Genomic DNA, 24170 nt, shown 5'->3' with positions numbered 1-24170 from the left:
TCCATAAATTTTTATGTTTGGCGAATTATTGAACGACAGTTTTTTATGGGTGTGACTTGCGGGTTCGGGCCGGGTCTCCCAATTTTGAAGAAGTTTTTTTTTTGATTGGGGTGCTGAGCTTTGAACTAGTAAACTTTGGGGCCTTCCCCTGTTTCTGGTGGGCGGAAAGTTTGTATCAAAACGCCGGTTTTGAAACATCTCAGACCCCTCCATTGTTGTCTCTAATGTACCCATCTCACTGGTATCTCAAGATGAAAAACTTGTGAGCACACTAAGTATTATCAAAACCGATATCAAAGACATCTAGAAACATCCCAAAATAACTCAGACTTGATCAAAACTGACCAAGGAACATTAACATCTGAAAACTTTTCTTGTTAGAGAAGGAATGATATACTTCTTTTCTACTAGTGACTATGACAGCAAACAATGCTATCCAAGATCAACATCTCAAGATCACTATTACCCATGGCTACCTCTCGAGCAGTTCAATTGAGCTTAAGCACAATTAGGTTTCTATCTGTCTGTTTTCCTTTACTCAAGTCCCTCTCTTAACATCTTCGTTATACTATATTAAAAAATATAAAACTGAGGAAATTTCAAACCAGAGTTTGGGTTTGAAAATTAATGCAAAAATTGGTTCCTTAGATTACAGGTCATACAGAGATTGCACCAGAAACAGCAATTTCAGTATGATCAGAAAGCAAAACCGTGGACATTGACAAGGAAAATAATACATGAGTTTTTTTGGTTACATAAGTTCTTGTTACCAGTTTTAGTCTCCTTTATTAAAAAGCCAATTGAACCATTTTAAGTGAGTGAGTTGCTTTTGTGTTTTGTTTGTAAGAAAAGTTGTTGAAATGACTTGAACTAATCAAAGATGTGTCAATGGTTAATGGTTCAGTTAAAGTTGGTGCAACAACTACTTCAATTCTATCGATGCCATAAATGCCAACGGGGAACTGGATCTGCAATGCTAGATGTACTAGTCAAAAGTAAGAATTGGGTCATGAGCAAATTCTTCTCATAATAGTCCAGAAGCTAAGAGGAGGAAAACTGGACAAATCTATTTTCACTTGAGAGTCCCACCCCTGAATTTGGCTCGATCTATTAAGAGTGAACGATGTTTAATTAGCTCTGCAGCTTGAGTTGTAGTGGCAACATTCTTCTGCCCTCATTGACAATTTCATCATTTGAAAACCCTTTTTTTCACCATTCAATGTTTTCCCATAGGCATGGGAAAATTTGATTGGATAAGGGTGTATTGTAATATGTTCATATTGATGTTTCGGATTTTGTATATTTATTGAAACTCTAAATAAAGGTGGTACAGAAACTGTGTAAGCATCAACTAGAACTTTAGATGTTGATTTGTATAAAATGCTTCAGATGAAATGGATGCATTATTTGTATTCAATTAAATAGGTTTTTGATTAAATATAAAATGATTAAAAAAAATGTACTCATTACAAACGGCATTATTGAACAAATGTTGCTAACGTGTGTGATATTTTTCAGGACGATTACAAATATCTGGTGACATTTACTAACAAATGTCACAAATAAATAAACAATATAACTACCTTTTAACTAATACAATGGCATTTATGAATGATTTCTGAATGCCATCATTAAGCACCAATGGTGACATTTGTTAAAAATATCTCGAAATGTCAACATACACAGACATATGCTATTTGTCGTTAAAATGTGTAGCTAGAAGTTAGATGGCAGTTATATTTTTGTTGATATTTGGTAACCACTAAAAAATTGCAAATATACTTTCAACAGCTAAAGGATATATAGTTGCGAAATCATCCTGTTATAATATAAATAGCTAGAAGTTAGATGCTAGCAGCCAATATTATATTTTTCATAACTATAAGTTAGCCGCAGAAACATTCTCAGTTAGAGGATATATAACAATGAAAACATCCGTCTCTCCAATATGTATAGCTAAAATTAGATGCAGAAACATCTACAATTAACAATTTATATCTATAGATATAGCTACAGAAAACATCGCTCTCATACTGACTGCCATAGACATAAAGGAGATTCTACTTCTGAAAAGAACAAAGAAAGCTAGGAATCAGTTATGCTGTATTCATGTCAAATGCAAAAAAGAAGCAGTGAAGGCCAAAACCTGTTGTTTTGGTGTTGCCGTAACCATGGCGCATCATTTTCTTCAAGCGCAGAAGTTATCAGCTTAAGAGATTGCAGTGATACCAAATGTAAGAAAAGAAGCAGTGAAGGCCAAACCCTGTTGTTCTGGAGTTACCATAAGGTCCATAACCATGGCACATCAATTTCTTCTGGCATAATGAAAGGAATCAGTTGGAGTGATTGCATTGATATCAAACGCAAAAAATAAGCTGTGAAGGCCAAACCTTCTTGTTTTGGAGTTACCAGAAGTTCATAACCATGTCACATATCGGCTAGTAAAACAGAATCAAGGGAAAAAGAGTTCCTCAATTCTATGTTACCCCAAAGAGAATTGAAGAATCGTGCATCTGGTGTTAGCCTTCACTTTGTATGACCATCAATGAAGTGATGAAGCAAACAGGGGATCATTTCATGGAGTTGCCATTAATTTTGTCAGAAAAATCAACCTATTGAAGTGTTTGTCCATCAGAAAACCTAGTAATTCTAGACAGTTGAACTACACTAGAGAATATCAATCATGGGAATTGGGAAGACCTACACATTCTGATCTGGTGTGCTATGTTAATATTTAGTTCATCATGGACAACCAAACATATATCAAAAAATGAAATCTAGTTAATCAAATTGACTGTAATTTGCTGTCTGGAGGAGAATTATAATGTGCAAATGCATCAAAGCATGAAGTTTCACAATCAATAGCGTACGTATCAACTTGAATTGGTAATGTCAGGACATTCAGGTTCACATTCACACCAAGAACTTGAATTGGTAATGTTAGGACATTCAGGTTCACATTCACACCAAGATCTTCCTCTACATATATACAGAAAACCTTGACTATAGACATTGACAACCTCAAATACCAAGACCCATCATCAATACATCCATTCAACCCTTGTAATCCCTTCTCCACAAACAACCGATCGACCATTGGCCGATTCCAGGCAATTTTGAAGAGAACCAAAAAAGATTTATGAACTAGAATGAATCAATTATAGAGAAATAGAAATTTTGGTGTGAAAATGAAAAGTTGAACAACAGAGAAGACCCAGAAGTCTGACCATACAGAATGAAGATCATTCGTTGATCAAGTCCATGAGTTATCAAATGCAGCTGAGGTGATTGCCTGAGCGAACTCCTCAAAACTGATACGACCATCCCCATCCGTGTCTGCCTCTTTAATCATACCTGTGAGCTCTTTTGCCGTCAATGCATGCCCAAGCTTAGCCATGGAGTGAGCCAATTCTGCTGCTGTGATGAAACCATTTCCGTCACGATCGAATATCGCGAATAGCTGACGAAGTTGTTCCTCTGTATAGGGTGATTTCGCCGGAAGGAGATCAGGTGCTACGAGGGCAACGAATTCAGAGAATTCAACAAGGCCATTGCTGTTCTTATCCGCCTTCTGGATTAAAGCTTCAAGCTGTTCCTGACTCGGCTTGAGACCAAGCGATCTCAAAAGTGATCCAAGTTCCAACTGCGTTAAGCTACCGTCATTGTTCCGATCAAAAGAACGGAATATCTCCCTTAACTCCGCAATCTGCTCGTCATCGAGCTTCACCGGCTCGTGCCCGCTCATTTCCTCGAGTAATTCTTCCTTCTCCCGATCTCCCCTTCTCTCTCTCAATTTCTGATCACTTTGATCAACCTATACCTATTAGAGAAAAGATGAATTCTTTACCAAATCCCTCTTGTTTGTCAAACTAACCTAAATTCACCAATTCGATCTGGACCTCTCTCCTCCTCTATCACAAATCCAACAAAAGAAGAGACGGAAGAGCAAACAATGTAATCAAATCAGGCCCGATCTGATCTTTTTTTGTTTGTGTCTTCTTCTGAGATCCAAATACCAAATCAACCTCTTCAGATCATGTTCTAGGCGAACCTTACCTCCAATAATTTTGCAGAATCTCCCGAGATCCAACCGATCCACAACGAATTTGCGAACCAGCAGGAAAAAGAAAAAGACAGAAGCGATAAAAGGGTCAATGTATGAAGAAGAAGAAGAAGAAGAAAGACAATTTTTCCTGGATATCAACCTTAGAAGAAGAATAATTGTTGGAAAATTATGGTTTTTAATGTCTCGATTTGACAATCGAAAGAGATGATAACAACACAGATTCAACGATTGCGATATGTCTGAAAACCCTAAATTTCTATTTCTTAAACTATCTTGGATTAACATCTATTGGTAACAGTTACGCCGAAAGGGCCGAGAAATTCGTGATGTGAGAGAGAGAAGAGTGGAGAACAGAGCACGTCTTTCTTGCTAGACAGAGTGGCGACTTCGTCAACTGCTTTTTGAAAATTCCAGCGTTTATGTACGGTAATCTCCTCCCGCGTTCGGTAACTGTATTTTTTTTTGTGTCTGTATGCTAGCTATATCGGTTGTCCGATTGGAATCTCTAAACCGTCAAAAGATAAATACAGTTTTGTGTTGATACTGATGGTTGGATTGAAATCGACTTTGTTCGAATCGAGGTATGACCAGCTGAAGACACGTGTCCCGCATTTTATGCTGATTATGAGCATTTTATTCTTTTTGGTAAAATACCAATTTCTTTTTAAAGGATAGAATACCAATTATGAGCCTTGTAATAAAAGGCAATTTATAAATAAGGGACACGTGTAAAGTGAACAGCTTACATGTACGTGCAGGCTAAAGAGCCTGAAAATCTCATGAAAAGAGGATTTGTTTTTTTGCCATAGTGGCAACAAGATATTAAATGAAAGAATTTAGCTCAAAATACTTATAAACAAATGTGGTATAATTCACTAAAATTTATTTAAAGATAATCTACAAGTACCTTTAATAATAAAATCAATAAATCATTGTTTGGAATATAATTAGAAGAAGAAGAATGTTTTAAAATATTATAATTAAATTGAGATATATCCAATTTAAAGATGATTAGAGACTTTGGAGAGCATTAGTAACAAGTAAATAGTCCGAATTGATATGCAAATTAATTGTCCATAAAGAAGAGTCAAGAATAATGTATCTCTAATGATTTCAAGTTCAACTAAAGTTGTCGAAGCACTATGTTCATATTTGCTTTGAGCTGCTACAAAAGTGTCATTATAATTCCACATGTTACACGCTCTACAAGGGGCCAGGGGATGGGTGATGGAATTTTTTTTTTTTTAAATATTTTTCAGTTATGGGACCCACCGATTTTGTGATGCACCTTGACTGGTGTGTGATGATCGGAATTCATTAAAGTCAGGGCAAAAGAAAAACATCATAGCCAATGTAAGAAGAGGCGGTGGGTGGGTTCGAAAAAGTATGATAGCAAAATAGTAGTCTAAAAGGAATATTCTCGAGTTTATTACATTCAAAGGTTTAATATTTTTTAAGTTTTCAAGATAGAACCTTGGCTCTACCAGACTCAAAAGTCTAAGACCCCTCATGTTGGTCATCTTAGTTGGAGATAAGCCTTTGGCAATTTCCTTTATTCAAGAATCAAAAGTTGCAAGGGGACAACTTAAATTGGAGTGGAGGCAAACTAATCCATGACCTTTTCATTTTTTTTTTCTTTTCTCCGGGAACCAGAAAGCATTTCATTAAATAAAAGTTAAAGTCTTAAGTGGGAAAACTTGGACGACAGAAAAAACATCAACCATCAAAATAGATGAAATAGATATTTCATGAAGACCTAATAAGGAAGAAAATATGGGTTCTTTAGCTAGAAAATCAGCGAAAAATATTATCTCTTCGCTAAGAGAGGTTGAGCTCTTACCATGCAAGCTTGAGTTGGCTAGAAAAATATTAAAAGAAAAATAAAAATCTCATACTTACATAGGGGTGTCAATGGTGCGGTTTGGAGCGGTTTCGGGCTGAAAACTCCCCAGCCCAAACACAGCTCATTTAAAAGATAACGGTTTTGGTGCGGTTTCGGTTTGGTGCGGTTTGGGTTCGGGTTGGTTAGCGGTTTGGGCTAACGGTTTGGATTAAATTAAAAATCAATATTGAAACTTATTTTTATTTTTCCTCAACTCTTCACACAAAAAACTACGATAGAGAGAGGAAGAAGACTCCAAGTAAATCTAGTTATGGCATTAGCTTGATGCCTTGATCCAAACACCCCAAACCCCAAAAAAATACCCCCAACCCCAAAAAAATAAAAAATTTAGATTCTTCTATCATGTGTAGGTCAACCTTACAATCTTCACCCAATGAAATTAGATTTATATGAAAGCTCAACTTAAAATTACTTGTGATAAGAAATAGATTTGCTAGAGAGTGGTAAAATGTGAAAGTAGCTGAATAGAGAAAATAAAATTGTAAAAGTGAAAATCCTTTACGAAACAGTGAAAGAAATTCTACAACTAAAAGTGAAACCAGAAAGGCAGAAACGGTAAGGATTAACTGATTAACGAATTAAGGCATTGGGTTCTTTTTTGTTTTTGGTAGAAAACTAAGGCGGTAGGTTTCTAAAATTAAATGAAATAGCCAAATAGGGTTTGCTACCGTTTTGGTAAAATTTAAAAATTAAAATAATGAAAATTTTGAAATTTAAAATTTAAATTCTCAAGAATATAAAACGTGGGGTGGGTTGAAGTTGAACAATGAGTTAATGTGCCATAACCGTAAGGAATAAGGGTTTTTTTTTTTAAAAATTTTATTTATTCAAACGGGTTAACGGGCTGGGGTTCGGGCCTACCGGTTCGGGCTAGCGGGCTACACGGCGGGACGCCAAGAAACGTTGGGCTGAGGGTCTTCAGCCCAAACACAAACCGTTCAGGTCGATAACGGACCGGTTCGGTTACGGACCGGTTCGGTTTGGGTTGAAAATTGACACCCCTATACTTACACATACCGCCATTATGATTTCAGCCGTTGGATATAGAGTAAATCTACAAAAAGGTTGATAAGAGATTTTGTTCTAAATTGGGTAGTAAGTAAGAATTCAATTGTCCAATGGAGGGTTGGTGGAATAGTTTTCATTTCTCAGTCAAGAAGTTGCCGATTGTTTTTTTTTTTTTTTGCCAAAACAGAAAAGAGAGGTTGCCGATTGTGAGTTCAAGTCTTGTCCCTAGGAATTGGTAGCATGCATATTAGGTCAGATAATGCTACATTGATGGATTGGCTCAATGGCAGTTGTGAAAATGGTTCTGCTGAGGTGCAATCAATTGTAAGAGTGCTTCGACTATTGCCTTTGAATGAATGTTGGGTTACCCAAAAAAAAAAGTCTTGCCCTAATGGGGGTTTGGAATATGTATATAATAAAAATAAAATAAATAAAATAAAAAGAAAAGAAAAAGAGCAATTCAAAGCACTCAAGGTTTGGTAGCCCTAGTTCTTGCATTGTAAAGAGGAACTGGAGAGATAGGGAGAGCACGCTGCACAACCCTTTTTTTATTTTATTCCTAATGGAGGTTTCAGAATTAGACGACGCATTGAAGGTGGTGCAATCTTCCATTTCTCAAATCAAATGGAAACTGAAACCAGCAGCTAAGCGTCGACTCGACATAGGTATTAGTCTTGTGCTATTTTCCATTTTGTGAAATATGTTTCTCCATGCTTGTTGACGATCCTCTGCTTCTGAGTTTATCTCTAATTGATGTTCTCTTTTTTTCGGGGGAGGAACGTTCACACCTTCAATTCTGAAGAGATTTTTGTATTGTATTCTAGGGTTTATGCTTAATTCGAGGGTATCATGGCATCCTTTTTGTCTAGCTTAAATGTTGTGTTTTTTCCCCTCTATAAGCTGTAATTTGTGTTGCATCTTATAATTTATTTGGGTCTACTGCAAAATAAAATTCGTGTTATCTGCTGCTAAAGTTGGAATTCTACTGATTTCATGACTATACATTTGTTTCTCTCTTTGAGTATACTGTAACTGTAATTTGTGGTTATTTGTTGGACAGATATCTTAGCCTTGTGTACAGGATTAAGGCCAGTAGTGATGATTGACTATGGTGGAAAATTGCCTGAACTTCAGGAACGACTCTGTAGTGTTCTACAACTTAGTCAAAAGGTTCTACTTTAACCAAGTTCAGTTCTTCGTTTTATGGAAACTGTCAATACATCAATAGTGAGCAGCAACTTGATTGATCTTGATGCTGAGTAATATCTTGCTATTAAAGTTTTTGCGGTTGGTATTGTTGGGGGTAGAGCCCACTCCCTTACATGATTATGTGACAGTCAAATGAGCACTCAAGCAACAATTGAACAAATATTGGGAGAAAACAATTGAGGCAAATTATCAAACACTAGATTAACAACACTCACATGACACAAGATAAGAGATTTCGTGTTTCAGCAATAGTGCCTACACCATTGCAGTGTCGCTTTGCAGAGAGGCTGTTTATAGACTTTTTTCTATTCTTCAGTATGCTGAATTTTGCTTGACTTATTACAAAATGGCCATCGACTGAATTTTAATTGACTTGAACTGTCAATACAGTTCAGGCGAGATAGTATTAAATTCTTTTGTGGATAAACTACCTGCGGTCACCTCAATTTCAAGGGTACTCAAAATAGAGTTTACCCAGTTAACAAGGCTCCCACCACTGCATGGTGTAGGGAGGGTCATAGTGTGTGCAATTTTACTCTTGCTTTGCAGAGAGATTGTTAACAAACTTTAACCCACAAGAACTAGTCAGTGGTAATTTCTAGGGAACTATCATGAGTAATAAGGCATATTTAACTTTGTATATAATTTTTATGTTATTCAGATATGATATATGATTGTTAAAAATAATGAGTAAAAGAACTATTAAAAATCAATATCCGAATTTTTTACACAAAAACAATTTATCCCCATATTATTTGAAATTATTTTATAGTCAACTTTGATACTTTGGCCGAATTCATAAATGGCAAAATGAATTTTTTGCAAACTATTTCAGATTCACATTTGTCAACTGTGTTTGTAACTGATCATATTCAAAATTTCAAATGGAATCAACGCAATTGACATCTTGTTGGTTGGATGCAGACTAAAGGGACCATGATACAACTTTTCCCTGGATTAATGTTAGATTCTCTCTTGTTGATGTGATTTGTTAATGATTTTGTTGGTTCTAAGATTATCAATTCTGTTAGGGGAGAGGTTCCTGTTATTTCGAGTTGCATCAATTACTTGTGTTCACAGTTTGGTTCAATGGGAGTGTTAATCTGTTGGCTACTATCTTAAGTATATTATTTGGCTTTCAGGAATCAATGATCTTGCAGAATTTGAGAGTGATGGTTATAGAAGATATGATTTATTTGATACATGTTAGAGAACTTGCTGAGTATGTAGCATCAAGCCTAAAGTCAGAGTCAAAAATTCACTTTGTAGATCTCCAACAGGATCCTCCAAAGGTTATTTCTTTTTAAAGGTTTTCATCTTTTTATGGATCTTGATGTTGATTTCTTCACATGGCATCACCATCTTCTATAAGAGTAAAGAATTTCTTTCCATCATTAGTGCAGATGGTTATACAAACACAACAAAGTTTGGTAGCAACAGAACTTAAAGAAATTCAGAAATTCTTCTTGTCAGTATTTCCAGATGATGGAACGAACGAATATCTCTTGCCATGTGCTGGGGAAGTTCCTCCAGTGGATGGTAAATCACCAGTTGGGGATGTCATTGCTTCTCAACCTTCAGAGTTAATCGATCTCAGTAACTGCATGCAAGAAACAAACGTCACCATACCTACCTTAAATGGGTAATTTCTCTCTTTATCATGTCTCCCATTACATCTATGGCTAGTGATACAAAATAGACCTAACCACCCATACACATATGGTGATTGTGGGGATATAAACCTTAGTTGTATATCATGCATGGATTGGCCAAGAAAATTGGAAATATGTATCTTCCCAGAGTTAGTTTAAGTTGGTTGCAGATTTATGTCCTTTCTAAGGAAATGATAGGAACTTCTTTCTAATGTAACGTCAGAGTTTACATACATTAGAATTTATGTAATAAGGATTCTTCAGGAACTATTCCTACGTGAAGTCTGCCTGGCATTTCATCCGAACTAAAATCTTACATGAAAATGGGTATATTTTTTTTATTTGATGTATTATTGTTCTTTTTGTTTCTATTTGTAGAATTTTTAGCATTGGGGTCGTTTGATGTTTTTGGAATTTGAGCTGAGCAGTAGAACTGAATTAAAAACTGTTTCTAGAAACAAACTGGAACCATAACTTGACCAAAGCCATGTGGGTTCGGATTTAGATCTAATTCTTGAAGTGGCTTGGTTCTTGGGTTGGATTTGGATCTCTATGAGTCCAGGAACCAAACCGACTGATACCCTTAATTTCAAGGCACCCAAGGTGCTTTATGTCTCTGAGCATGGATTTTGTGCCTTGCAGCCACTCGGTGTCCATCATTTTACCTTATTTTACTTTAGCTGGTTTGCAAGCTAACTAATAAACTGATCTTCTCATGTCAGCTGTGCTTTAAGTGAATTAAGTTTCCAGGTTGTAAGCCATTGTACAAGTGGCACTTTAAAAAAAAAAATTTTATGGCAGTTTTTACCATTTTGTTTATGTTGTTGGCCTGGGTTTCATTTTTTCTATGACATTAATAACCAGTATTCTATTTGTTTCAGATGGCTTCTGGGGTATCCAGTAGTATACTTTTTTGACAGGGATCACATTCCAGATGCTATTTATAATTTGTCCACTAAGTCTCTTCGTCTCTACAAGGTTTCTGTGTGCAGGTTTGTTTGCACAATCTTATCCATAGAGAAGCATATATTATACAATGACCATTTGATTGAGAAGTTTTGAACTCCTGCAGGAACACTGTCTCTGGTAAAGGATCTCAGGAAGAAGAACTAATGAGGTAGTTCCCTAGTACAGTTATTACTCTCCATTTCCTATTTTTTATGTTTTTTTAATAGTGGTACTGGTTGACAATGAATATGTTAGTAGGAATGCTTGAGCCTTTTTTTTGGGGGTGGGGGGGGGGTTTGTGGGGTTTGCACAAGTCCTTCACATCACAACAATCCTGGTTACTAGGATTAACATAGCTGATTTCGGCGCATGGTATTTGGTTGACAGCACTTTACCCATCCATCACCTTACGGAGTATCCCGACCAAATTTTTGGTCAATCAGCATTAGATTTAAAGGAATTGAACAGAGTCTGCAGCTATGACAAATTGGTAGCTGCAATATTGGAAAAATTTTCGTACTGGTTATTGGGTAACCGTTAGTGCCAAATTCCATTGCTTTTCCAACTCAACTTAGATTCAGCTTTATACCAACTAAATGGGCTCTGTTGATTTGATCCTTTTTTTTTCCCGCCATGTGGCTTTGTCTAAAATGCTAAAGCCTTATGCCACTAAATACGGTCTGCTACATCCTTTCTCTCCATTCAGCTCAATTTATTGTTACTAGTCCTACACTATGCATAGTGTTTCCTCAACATTTCAAATTAAGAGTTGTTGAGGATTGCCCAATTGTTTACACTTTGAAGGATGTTAAACATCAGTTTTGTGATGCAACAAATAAATCCAAGAGGTACTAAAATGGCAATCAGTAAATGTCACACACCAATGATACCTGGAGATGGAAGCAATATGGGAAGGTCCCAAAATTCATAGTGGACTAAAGTAAACGGTCCACTAGTATATTATGAGGAGGATAGCATTATGAGTTTGAGGTCCAATACTTTTATGTTTCTTTTGCCAACCAGTATTCTAAAATTGATTTGGGTTATTGTTTGCCCGTATGTGAAGTCAAGTGATGGTTGTGGAGGTTTTTCCTTCTTTCCTCATTAGCAAGCATTTTTTTTTTCTCTCATACTTTGTAGATTGTCTTTTCCCTATTTTATTCTTCTTTCTCTTGTTACTTTTTATCTGTTTCAACTTCTTACTTTTGATAGATGTTGCATTTCATTAATGAAGAGAACCAATTTCAGTAATGATATTGCATTTCATTAACTTTTGTGCATTATCTTTTTCTACCCAAATAGAAAGGATCTATTTTTAATGCACAACCTGATGATTTTTACATGCCTGAACAGCTTCTCAGTGCCTTATGATCTGAGCATGGGAGGGAAAAATGAAACATGGGCGGCTGAGTTTCTTGCTCATATGTTGATGAAGTTTGAGAGATGCATGTACGCATGGAGGTCTTTGCAGATGGATGTTAGTGAATGCTACCCACAAGCAGTTGTGCTCTAAGTTAAAGTCGGGCGGGCTTTTATTACTTCTAACCCAGGAATGAAGCTCATTGCTCGGGAGATTGTTGGAAGTTTCGATGGATTGCTGTTGGCTATCAAGGTTCTAGGTGACACGATGTCAACAAGGAAAACAGAAGGGAATGGAAGAATGCTTTATATGAAATTAAACAATTGTGAGAAGCCAAATTTGAAGGTGTTTAATTTTTTTTTTTGGTAATTTTTAATTTTTTATTATTTTAACTTCTTATGTTTAGCTTTAGAATGTTGGGTGCACTTGAAGAATCTCTCTTCTTGTATTGTTGTCAATTTTGTAAGGGTGAAAAAATTCAGAGACAAAAATTATACAATTTTGACATTGGTGAAGAAGCCTTGTGTGATATTATGAGAAGCAAAGTTATGTTTTAGTTTGAAAATTTTGAAATTTATTCATGCATGTAAATGCAGAAGATGGAGATGTTCGAATTCACAATATGCTGCAGGAATATTTGAAGTATCGTCGTATATTGTCATCCATTCGAACAACTTCATTTCCTGCATCTTCAAGCATGTATGAATTTCAAAGATTTTCAATTAAAACATTACTTTGTTTCTCATAATATCAAGCGTATGTATTTTATTATATAGGGCTTTTTCATCAATGTAAAAATTATATAATTTTTTTCTACAGGATTTTTTCATTTTCACAAAATAGATAACAATACAAGAAGAGGAATTTTTAAGTCCACTCAACCTTTTGAAATTAAACATAAGAAGTTTAATTTTTGTTTTTAATGATTTCTTTGACTTTTTAAATTTGGCTTCGAACAATTGTTTGATTTCACGTAAAGCGTTTTTCCATTCCCCTTCTGTTTCTCTTGTTGACATTGGGCCATCAAGAACATTGATAGTTAAGGGTAATCTATCACATCTTCCAATAATTTACTTGACAAAATTTCTTGGTTTAGAACTAATCAAAGCTTGCTGACTTTCTCTTCGAAAAGATTATAGGAAGAGTATGTATCTGTAAATAAAATCACTTTTTGACTAGTTTTGTATATGCAGATATAGCCATTTTGAGTGTTCTTCAGTTTCTTGGGTTATTTTTTGGGTCTTGTAACCACTTTTTTTATAGAAAGAAAAAAATATTAACAAGGTGTTGCATTCACCTCTATTTGGTGTTCTATCTTTTTTGATGGACCATTCCAATTAAGCAAAAATACAAACAACTTTCAATCATCAAATTGGAACACACACAGGTCTTTTCGACTTTATTTGATGAATGACAAATAAGTAAAATAGTCAAAATACAATCACCAGCTTCACCTAAATTTGAAACTACCATCGAAAATTGAAACTTGGAAACAAAAATCTGAAGCAAAGCTTTGAAAAATGCTCATGACTGTTTTAGCAGCTCAAGAACTTCAGATTCAGTGGGAAGGGCTGGAATGGCTCCTTTCTTTGTGGTAGTAATTGCTCCACATGCATTTGCAAACTTCAATATTTTTGCCAACTTCACTTCATCCTGCAACCATTGTTCAACAAGTACATTAAATCTTTTAAAAAAAATTCTAAGTTATTTTCTATCACTGTTTTAATTAGAGGTAAATGAATTAAAATCTATATAATGTAAATGATTGTCATAAGAAAATATTGATAAGAAATACAAAATAGAAATAAAAGAATAAACTTACTTCAATTACTGATGGGTCATCAACAATCTTGCAGAGCAGGGCACCAATAAATGAATCACCTGCACCAGTTGTATCTACTGCTTTCACCTCGAAGCTATCGACAGCTCCATTGAAATCCTATGTTTCAACACAAATTTTCATAAGTTAATAGGAAAATTGACTAATGGGAAAGATGAATTTGACAAGTCATCTTAGATGTATTTGATAAAGTTGTTAGAGAATAGTTTTGGTGTTCATTTGTTCTTCAAGAGCAGGAGGCCGGGCCATAGGTACTTGTTAAAACCAGGGTACCACATCGACATGAGGCGAAATTTCGAGGTGTCGCTGGAGGGCGACACGATACCCCCCAGCGACACCGACTTAACATTAAGTCGGCGATATGTCGCCGATTATCGGCGATATGTGGCCGACATCGACTTTTTCGACGACACCTGACCACCCCACCGCCGGAACCCAAGCGAGAACCACCTCCACGCTCCACCCCCACCTCCGGCACCCAAACCAGAGCCCCCCCCGCCAAACCAGCAGCCATCAAGGAAGATGAATCACCTGCGGATCGGTCGCGATCTCTAAACGAAACACTTCGACCATTCGATTCGATCATTCTCCAACCAGCGAAGGCACCCTGATTGCTGAGGAATTTGCTAAAGAAAATCACAAGAAAGAGAAGAACAGTCCAACCGTAAAGGATAGCACATTAGCACGATGAGCGAGGGATCGATAACCGCAGTATTCGTGTTAGGTCACCAACCGCGAAACCACACAATCACCCTTCCATCTCGCTAGAACGCGACCCCGATCGTTGAAGCTCTTCCATGATTCCATCCCGCAGCGGTGTCGATGACTCCAATCACAAGATCCGAGCCAAAATCGCACTCCTTTAGCAATTCGAGCTATCTTCGCCTCAGCCAAGGACCGAGGAGATCAAGTGGTTTGGGGATGACGAACATGTTTGACGGCGAGTAACGCTGGGAAGGAGCGAGAGTTGCAGAGAAACGAGTAACGGAGAAAGCTGAGAGAAATCCGACCGACTTTAGGTTGGGGGAATTAGTTTTGTGATATTTAGGTTTGCAAATATCGACCGACTCCTGGCGACATGTCGCCCGTGTCGCCGTGGGTCGCCAGGGTCCGACACGGCGACACGGGCCGACATGTCGAACCTTGGTTAAACCAGACTATTCTTTTGTTCCTTCAAAATGAATAATTGATATAAAGAACAATTTTTGGAAAACATACCAGACATTTTTCTTGGGAGAACTGAAACTTGATGGTATTAATAGTGAAAGTATCTCAAGAACAACCCATCAGCTCAAATTTGGATCGTTTACTTGAAGAGGTTCTCCCAGTGAGTGCTCAATGAGTTATAGAATTCAGTCACGTATAATTTTCTAATTTAAGAATTAAGCTAAATCCAACAAGTGTCCTTAGATTAGAATATTACACATGGCTAAATCCTATAACTCATTGGACAACTGGAGATTCTCTCCAAAATAAGGAGCAAATACCATCTACTCCTACTCACAAACCCTTTTACCTTGCTCTCCTGCCTTGTGTCCTTATTCGGGCAGTTCTATTGGGAATATTTTCATAACAAGTTTATGAAAAAATCTATTTCTAAATTTTCAATAATCTCTTCGAGAGCAAGAGGGTCAGGTGATAGGTACTTGTCCTCAAACTTAGATACTAGAATACCCATAGGTCAAGGGTTGGAATTTCCTCGAGGCCAGGGTGCTTATATTAAAATTATAGGTAAAAAGCTATTCCCCTGAGAATGCAGTCAGGTGCACATAAGCTGGTCCAAACGAACCTCAGTTCCTAAAAAAACGGTTGGAATTCAAAAGTCCCCGATTGCATTCATTTATGATGGGCTTGGGCCTTCTAGTGGAGCCCACCCATTTAAGACAATTTTTATTAATTAATGAATGAATTAATTGAAGAAAATTAGCGTACCTTAGTGTAGTATCTGCAACCCTTCTCTCCAAGAGTTACTAGCAAAAGCTTCAAACCTGGATGCATAAGATTCTTCGCCGTTTCATCATCGACGGTTTCACGCCCAGTCAAGAATTCAAACTCCACGTCACTCACTTTGATGATGTCAGCTTTCTCCCAGATGCTCATGATTTGTTCACGTGCATCCTCTGGTGATGGCCACAATGGAATTCTCAGATTCGGATCGTACGATAGCAACGCACCTGCTTCCTTCGCTACTTCCATGGCTTTCAGATGTGCGGATCTGCATGGATCTGTGATTAAACTAATCGATCCAAAGTGGAAGATCTTGGCCTGTCATCAAGCATAAAAAAAACAAATCAACGGTAAGAGATTGTCTATCTGATTGCGTGCCACCTGTACCAACATAGAGAAGCACGCATGGGAATATACGGAAATTTTTATTAAATACCAAAAAATAAATCAACATGCCCGCACGAGGACCACACGGTCAGCATTCTTTTTCTAAAAGCATTAATATTTAATTACAAATTGTCTTATTTATTTATCATTAAAATAATGAAGTAGATAGATAGGAAAGGAAAAAATAATATTTCAAATGAGACATGTTATCCATGAATAGAAAGAAAAAAAATTCCTTTAGAAAGCTGTGATTAAAGTTTTAATCTTAAATTAAAAATTTCAATATTTTTCAAGATTTTTAAATTTTCTCAATTACTTGTTTGACATAAAAGTGTACTGATGAACACAAGACATGGTATTTTACGATGAATTTACAGTAATAGTCAATTCTCTTGGCTTTGTTTAAAATTACCAAAAATCACCTTCTTCTTGGAATGGCCAATCAAATTGAATTCTTAAGATCGGAGAGTAATTGGACCGGATGCAAATTGGGAATTGAAAGTCTTATTAGTTTTGGACCAAAAATGAAATCCAACCATTAAAAAACTCAACCCGTTATAGTCTTTTTTTTTTTTTAATATTTTTAAAATTGAATTTTTGCTAATGGTCTATGTCGGGGTTTGGTGCCTTTAAGCCAAAACTGAAAAAATTCAACTTAAAAATTGAATTAGACCGAACCATCGACATCCTAGGCTAGATCATAAATGATAAATGGTTAGGTATGAAGGGTAAAAGTGTCAACCAAATTTTATTGCCAACTAAGGGCAAATGTATACCTAGGTGGCAACTTAAAAGTCATTGAAGCGCAAAGTGTAAAAGGGTTCTATCCACTCCAGAAGATGTGGCGATATACCATTTTGTCCAAATGACTTTATAACGTGTACGATCAATCATCCAGCTAGATGAAAAAGACATCTAATCCAAATTCGGTGAAACCAGACCATCTGGTCCACCCAAACAGGAACCAACTTCTAGACCGGCCGGTCGATCTAAATAGTCAAGTCATAATAGACCAAACCGACATATAGATCGGGTGGTTGATCCGGGAGTCTAAATATAGTGGGTCCCAAACAGTTGGAACGACATACCATTTTAATCATTTCAGATCTGGGAGAATCATCAAAAATACCGAAAAGAGAAGACTTTCGTAGATCCAGATAATGAAAAACGAAAGAAAGAAAGAAAGAAAGCGAGTTACGAACCGATTTAAGAACATTGAGATTGAGTTCAGCCGGAGTCAAGAGCATATCGGCACTCGGGTGTCTGTAAAACATGAATTCTCGATCACCGTCGGCTTTAAGTGTCACGAAAGCTAGTGCTGTTCTTGCACCTTGATCGTATAAGACGCCGTCAACATTCACGGCGTTATCTTTCAATATACCAACCAACATCCGGCCGAAATCGTCGTCACCGAGTTTCCCCATGAAAGCCGATTTACCACCGAGTCGTGAAACCGCGATTGCCACGTTCGCCGGAGCTCCGCCTGGGGCTTTTAAGAAACCTGGTGCCTCCGCCAGTGAAACGCCGGAAACGGTGGGGACGAAATCGATTAGCATCTCTCCGAAGCTCACGATCAGGTTGACTTTCGCATCTCCGTTTGCTTGCGCCATTGGTGATGCAACAAGAGAAAGAGATAGAAATCTAGAGAGAGAAAGAGATTGAAAGCTAGAAAGAGAAAGAGAAAGAGAGAACCAAGGAGAGGGAGAGAGAGAAATGGATGTGGGAAGGAGGAGGGTTTATATAGAGATGAGTTTCTGGGGGAGAGGGTTTTTGTGAGATTTGAAAAAGAAAAAGGAAAATAAGGGGAAGGTGGTGATGGTGGAGAGTCGACTTTGGTTGGCGTGGATTGGTAAAAAATTTTGAACAAAAAGAGATTGCTTATTTAATAATCACAAGTGGGTGATCATTATTTCTACCTAATTAACTTTCTTTTCAAGGAAAAAAATAAAAAATAAAAACTGCTTTGCCAGCAATGAACCTTTCTTGGGCATTGGGCATTGATTTAAGTTCGTAACATTTAAGATGTAAGTATCGTATCTGTCAGGTAATTTTAAGAACTTTATCCATCTTAATTATGGCGAGTATTGTATCCGTCAATACATTTTAGTACTTCTTAATATATGTTTTTGAAAAGAAAAAAAAAGGAAAGTATTGATATGTATTGTATCAATTGGATACAATACGGATACATGTCCACTAGTATCATACTATGAGATACTTTAATCCTTGATAACATGTATCGTTTATCAAAATTGATTTGGTATAAGGTGTCGTATTGTTATGAAGAAAATTATATAAATGAATCATAATATATCGGTTTTCAATGGCATTCCATACCTATTGCTTGATACTTAGTATAGTAACGGCACGAAACAAATGAATTTGGGTTTGTATTGAATGTCGATATCATTCTGAAATGACACCATCAAAATGATTGCTACAATTATGTTAGTATTGATAAAATCTTTCTGATCTATGCTAAGAAGTTTGCTATCAAAATGATCTTTTTCTCGTGGTGTCCCGTGGATTTATTGGATAACTTTAAATTTCATAAGTGAATAATTATTAGATTAGAATTTCACTAGGACTATAGACCATTTGGACCCAAGAAATTAATTTTCTCTTTCTACATTTTGATTTATTTTATTCAAATAGTACACAAAATTTTGTAATTGTAGATACCTAAACAACATTAATCATGGAGTATGGCTTTTTACCTAATCCATTGCTAAATTATAAATGTATAAGTGTGTTGTACTCTATTTATATATATAATTCTAAAATTATGAACATGTCATCTTGATGTCAATTTACCCATAATATTCTTTTGTATAGTTTCAATTTCAATATACATTTTTTTAATTACAAACCAACACCACTATTCCATTTCAAGAATGTTAAAAGGGATGCGAAAATGAGTGCTAGCTAGTCGTGTGATTCTTACATCGAACTGTATTACAGGGTAGGTGTCTTAGACACAACATTGAATTGAAGAACCATATTCTTGAGTTGCAACTGGATTAGGTTGGGCAATGGTTGTTAAAATCAACTCAAGTGCCCTTGATTGGGATCAACACGGTCTTGCTTTGATTCAAAATTAGATAAGCCCTCAAGCTCAATATTAGGTCTGCACTAACCTTAATTCGCTTTAACTAAGATACAATGAAAAAGAAATACAAGGACTATGCTTGGATTTAGGGAAGGAAAAAGAAATGACAAGGTGAAAAGACAAATAAGAAGACAGACGAAAAGAAAGAGGTAAGAGATGGCATTAAAGCTTTGTTTCAGACCTTAACCCTAATACATACTAGCCAATCCTAACCCAGAATCACAAAATCTCAATCTTAATCCATTCTCAAGGTTTTAAGTTAGACATTTTTTAGAATATATAAGAATCAAGAACAAACATTAAATTTATTCATCATATCTGCATTGAAATAATAATAATAATAATAATAATAAGAAACTGTGACCATTGGATTGTAAGAATACTTCCTCGAAGCAATCAAAATTATACCCGGAATATTTTTGAGATTCTTTTTTTAATTATTTGCCATGCCAACCTCTTAGTCATATTCAGATTACCGAGACATATAATAAAAAATGAAAGTGTGAAAATCTATTAACAAGGTAGATAAGAAAATGCCTTAGAGAGAGGGAGAGAGAGAGAGAATGAATAGAATAATAATACATTAGAAAATGATTAAGGTCTTGTTGAAAGGTCTTTTTTTCTACAGTTGGGAAAGCCGGAAAGGAAGGAGCATTGGGGTCCTTTTTTATTGGTGGGTCAGGCCCATGGTTTCATCAACCCACCTCGTGTTTCTTGCTTTTAAAGTCTTAAAAATAATTAACCAAAAAGTTAGCATTTCTCTCTCTCTCTCTACCAATAGGTCTACTTCCTGTGGACGGGCCCCCTGATTACAACCTTCCTAGAGAAACAAAAAGATTCCCTTTTTTTTCTTTTAAATGATTTCATTGGGGGTACACAAAATGTATTATTTTGCAATTTCAAGTAATATTTTTGGTGTCAATGCCAATTTGGCATTAATTCTAAGGTGCCTATATTTTATCGTCATACATTTCAGAGTGTCTTTGAAAATTTTCCTAAAATAAATGAATACAAGAATTCATTTTAGTCGAAAATTGAAAAAACAATTGGATAATTGTTGTGTAGAGTAAATTATGAAACAAAAAAAGGTTGATATGTCAAAATGAAAAATTAATAAAAATGATGATGAAAATTTAGAATGGATTGTTGGGTGTGAGAAAAAAAGGTGAAACAGTAGGGTTTTCAATGGAATGTATGTTTGTTATTATATATTCAATTTGTATTTGGATTTTAAGTGGTTTGCACAAAAATAAATAGAATGAGTTTTTAACTCAAAATCTATTATAGATAACAAATTTGTTATGATTTTTTTTTTTGGGTGGGTTTTTTTTTGAGGGGTGGGGGGGTGGGGGTGGGTTTCTATTCTTTTAAACAAAAATAGAATTTAAAATGAATATCAAACACATAAAAAAAAAGTCTGAAAATGAGAATGAGAATGAGAGTTGCTACAAAAAACCCGCTAAATAGCAAGATATTCATAGACAATTGCCTTCTCTCTTCTCTTCTTCTAAACGCATGTCCAATTATGATGACATCAGCACATGCACACCACATAAAATTTTGGATTTTTTAGAAGATATTATAATGCTAGTCCGCTTTCGTACACTTTTGGAGACTGTCTCCCACTCCTTTACTCTCATGGACAAAGGTTGCACCACCGGCCATCTTCGCATCTTAGAGATTTACCAATAAATGAGATGCAGATTTTGTCAAAAACATCCCATTCTTTGATGCACCCCAAATAATTCTATCTTCTCCTTGATGTGTAGCCAGCCTCACTCATGGAATAGCCCTACTATCCAATAGAGTAAACCACCTATACCTTCAATAATTCGATGTTCCAAATTTCTTGTTCCATCCTCTATTAGGTCGGCCAGCCGTCTCCAAAGGACACCATCTTGGCCTCCCTACCCTAACCCAAAATGTTTTTTTTTTGGGCAGCCACTTATCAGTCCATACATTAACCCTGCTTCCTTCTCCAATCTGCTACATTAATCCTTCTTTCAAAATTTTGAGGCTTATTAAATGCTTTTCATAACCCTAGGAGAGTACATACCTTGAGAAACATCCAAAAAAAATCTCAAGTTGGGTTTTAAATACATTTATAAAACTTGGCCCAAAAGAATTTAGGTTCACCCCATAGTCTCCATGTAGCTTCGCTAAGCAAGGCTCCATTGTGTAAGATCGGATTTTTAAGGTCAATCCTTACACCTAGTAAATCTTCCTCTCCTCCCCCCTTTAGACCCCATAAAAAAATTATTCATTTTGCTTGTCTTAGTAGTTGTAATGGGTTATTAAAAACTAATACATGTCAACCAATATGAAAGATATACTAGATCGAAGTAGAACAATGGTTGCTGATTTATAAAGATTGATTAAATATCATGTATTCTACCCAAAAAAATAAAATATGAAATCTAATTGACCAATCTGTGGTTGACTCTTTTACTGTAATAAATTTTGATATACTAAAGAAAATAAAACACATAAAATATGACGATTACTACAAGGTGCTTTAAAGTCGTGTATAGAAACAGAATACTAGATGAAATACAGTGGAAGTTCCTTTTTCATTGATATAACCTGGAAGCACTTATTAGTATGACATTAATACACATGCAAACTTACTAACTATAGCTGCAACGATGGTGCATTTCGTATTTCTAGGAGACATGTCTAGAAAGATTGCATGTTTACATTGTGTAGTATGTTCACGTACTTTATGAGATATTTTTTTTAGTTGAAGATAGAAATAATCAATCATACACCTAAGACTACCAATTAAAGGTTTTAGAAGATGGACCACCAATATGATCTACAACTACATATGTTTTAGGGTTGGTTGTCCATGTATTGTATTACTATATGACATCACTCATAGCCAGTGATATTTGAGTATGGTGGTATGTATGAGCCATGCCAGTTTAGTAGTGAAAGTTGCATCAGATTTGTACATATTATTTGGAGCTCTTTAAAGTGGTTCATCTATTTGGCATATTATTAATAGTGCTTCATTTCATGTTGTTAAATTACAAGCTATTTCTTCTCATATCATCCATCTCTCTACAAGTGCTATTGATCTCTATGAGTCAATGGTGTTGCTTTCGCAAATTTGGATGATGTGTTTCATTGTTATTTTGATGGAGCATGGGAGAAAAGAGATAATTCCGCAGGAAAAGGGTGTATTATCTGGGTGCAAAAGCTTCATATGGTGCTACTGTTTCAGCCATAGTTACAGAAATTGAGTCAATTAGAGATGGAATCACTTTGGCTTCTACATGAGATCAACTGCTTTAAGCATAAATGAAGATTAGTAGCTGAAAAAGTTGAAGTAGCATTCAAGATATTTCTCTTTACATGAGATCAACTGCTTGGTTCTAGTCTTCTAGGCAACTCTATCAACACTCTTATGTGCTTCTAATCTTAGCATATGCATATTCTTTCTTACTACTTCTCTAAAAGTCACTTTAGGTGTACCCAATTTCTAATCTTAGCATATGCATATCCTTTCTTATTACTTCTCCAAGAGTCAATTTAGGCGTACCCAATTTTAGCTTCATTCACTCGGATTTTATCACTCTTCCTTAGAAGTGCCTCTAGTGGTCTTTGTTGAACATGCCTATACCACCTCAAGCGGCTTGTCTTAAAGTGGTGTAATTTTAAAGCAGGATCTAATATTATTTCTTACTCTATCTCTCCTAATCTTACCACACATCCTCCTCACCATCCTCATCTCTATTACACTAATTCTAATTATATGGCTCATCTTGGTTGCATAACATTTTGCCCGGCCCTTAATAGTCGATCTCATAACTGTCTTATAGAATTTTTCTTTGACCTTAATAGGCTCATATTTGTCACATAACTCTTATCATGAGACCTCATGCAATTTTATATATCCCATCTCCTATTGTATAGTCCTTACTTGTGTATATAGGATTATGAAATTCTATCCTCATGATTGTATACTCAATCTATGTAATAATCATATTTGAAGTTATTTTTGTATAAATTGTCCATTAAAGCTCAATACAAACCACACAGATGCATTACATCAAATCTTGCCTATGTTTATTTTGTTAACATAGTATCAGCTTGACATTTAATCCTGGTCCCTCCATGGATCTCGATAAGTTGTGAGCAACTATTGGCTCCTTCTCCATGAATATTTCTACTTGATCGATATACTCTCCACATTCCATCCTTATTTCTAGAAATCCATTACTCAATCTTGCTAGTTGCACTTCCATTTGTTTAACACTAGAAAATTTAATGCAATGCGTCTGTGAGTTTTGTATTAAGCCTCAATGGGCAATATATATAGAAGGAATTTCCTAATATGATTATTGCAGAGATAGAATATACAACAATTGGGATAGAACTTTCTAATCATATATATATATATATATATATACACACAAATGAGGACTATACAATAGGAGATGGGATATACACAATTGCAAGAGGTGTTATAATAAGAAAAAGACACCCAAAGCACCTCTCCACTTCAATGGTCCTTCCTTAATCTTATGAGAAATGTCATCTTTTATATCACCCTCATTGTTAATGGTAGAGCTCAAGGAGCTAAGACATTTACTTTGCGTTATCTCTTGACCTTTAGGTCACATTACTTGAACTTTGCTCACAGTCTGACTGAAGTTCTATTTATCTTGAAACCAGTTGATTAAAAGTTGATTTCCATAACTCTAGCTTTGCATCAATATATCTCTTCTATAGTCTT

At 35.8% G+C, this 24170-nt stretch overlaps 3 protein-coding genes across 5 annotated transcripts; 1 reads left to right on the top strand and 2 right to left on the bottom strand.

Moving 5' to 3' along the window:
* Nucleotides 1-1677: 1677 nt before the first annotated feature.
* Nucleotides 1678-4426, bottom strand: LOC149000213 (putative calcium-binding protein CML18). Of its 3 annotated transcripts, none has more exons than XR_016170862.1 (2): nt 2147-4426; nt 1678-2066 (listed from the first exon to the last, which is right to left on the bottom strand). XR_016170862.1 is itself a non-coding variant. In XM_089141023.1 (2 exons), exon 1 carries the CDS (start codon nt 3743-3745, stop codon nt 3254-3256), a length of 492 nt encoding a protein of 163 aa, XP_088997149.1. In that variant the 5' UTR covers nt 3746-4426; the 3' UTR covers nt 1681-2312; nt 3228-3253. The 3 variants fall into 3 exon arrangements, 2 of the variants coding, with proteins under 2 accessions (XP_088997149.1, XP_088997148.1); XM_089141023.1 differs by having other exon boundaries at nt 1681-2312; nt 3228-4426; XM_089141022.1 differs by having other exon boundaries at nt 1683-2315; nt 3228-4426.
* A 3018-nt stretch (nt 4427-7444) lies between these two features.
* LOC149000212 (uncharacterized) lies at nt 7445-13625 on the top strand. The gene is made up of 7 exons (XM_089139611.1): nt 7445-7642; nt 8038-8147; nt 9329-9478; nt 9590-9828; nt 10720-10830; nt 10911-10955; nt 12140-13625. Exons 1-7 carry the CDS (start codon nt 7540-7542, stop codon nt 12297-12299), a joined length of 918 nt encoding a protein of 305 aa, XP_088995737.1. The 5' UTR covers nt 7445-7539; the 3' UTR covers nt 12300-13625.
* On the bottom strand, nt 13513-18040 carry LOC149000211 (putative fructokinase-4). The gene is made up of 4 exons (XM_089139610.1): nt 17523-18040; nt 15919-16251; nt 13969-14085; nt 13513-13799 (listed from the first exon to the last, which is right to left on the bottom strand). Exons 1-4 carry the CDS (start codon nt 17928-17930, stop codon nt 13671-13673), a joined length of 987 nt encoding a protein of 328 aa, XP_088995736.1. The 5' UTR covers nt 17931-18040; the 3' UTR covers nt 13513-13670.
* Nucleotides 18041-24170: the final 6130 nt, after the last annotated feature.

Source organism: Hakea prostrata, chromosome 11 (genome assembly GCF_041222555.1).
Source record: "Hakea prostrata isolate BN-2017 chromosome 11, UWA_Hpros_2, whole genome shotgun sequence".
Taxonomy (NCBI): Eukaryota; Viridiplantae; Streptophyta; class Magnoliopsida; order Proteales; family Proteaceae; genus Hakea; species Hakea prostrata.
This window is presented reverse-complemented; position numbering and strand designations above follow the sequence as displayed.

Bases quoted from the DNA above. Each gene is read 5' to 3' on its own strand.
- LOC149000212 (XM_089139611.1), top strand. From the start codon at position 7,540: ATGGAGGTTTCAGAATTAGACGACGCATTGAAGGTGGTGCAATCTTCC. The intron at 7,643-8,037 runs GTATTAGTCTTG...TTTGTTGGACAG, and splicing joins TAAGCGTCGACTCGACATAG to ATATCTTAGCCTTGTGTACA. The intron at 8,148-9,328 runs GTTCTACTTTAA...TTTGGCTTTCAG, and splicing joins TTCTACAACTTAGTCAAAAG to GAATCAATGATCTTGCAGAA.
- LOC149000213 (XM_089141023.1), bottom strand. From the start codon at position 3,745: ATGAGCGGGCACGAGCCGGTGAAGCTCGATGACGAGCAGATTGCGGAG.
- LOC149000211 (XM_089139610.1), bottom strand. From the start codon at position 17,930: ATGGCGCAAGCAAACGGAGATGCGAAAGTCAACCTGATCGTGAGCTTC. The intron at 16,252-17,522 runs GTTCGTAACTCG...GCTTGATGACAG, and splicing joins ATCTCAATGTTCTTAAATCG to GCCAAGATCTTCCACTTTGG. The intron at 13,800-13,968 runs GTAAGTTTATTC...CAATGGTTGCAG, and splicing joins ATGACCCATCAGTAATTGAA to GATGAAGTGAAGTTGGCAAA.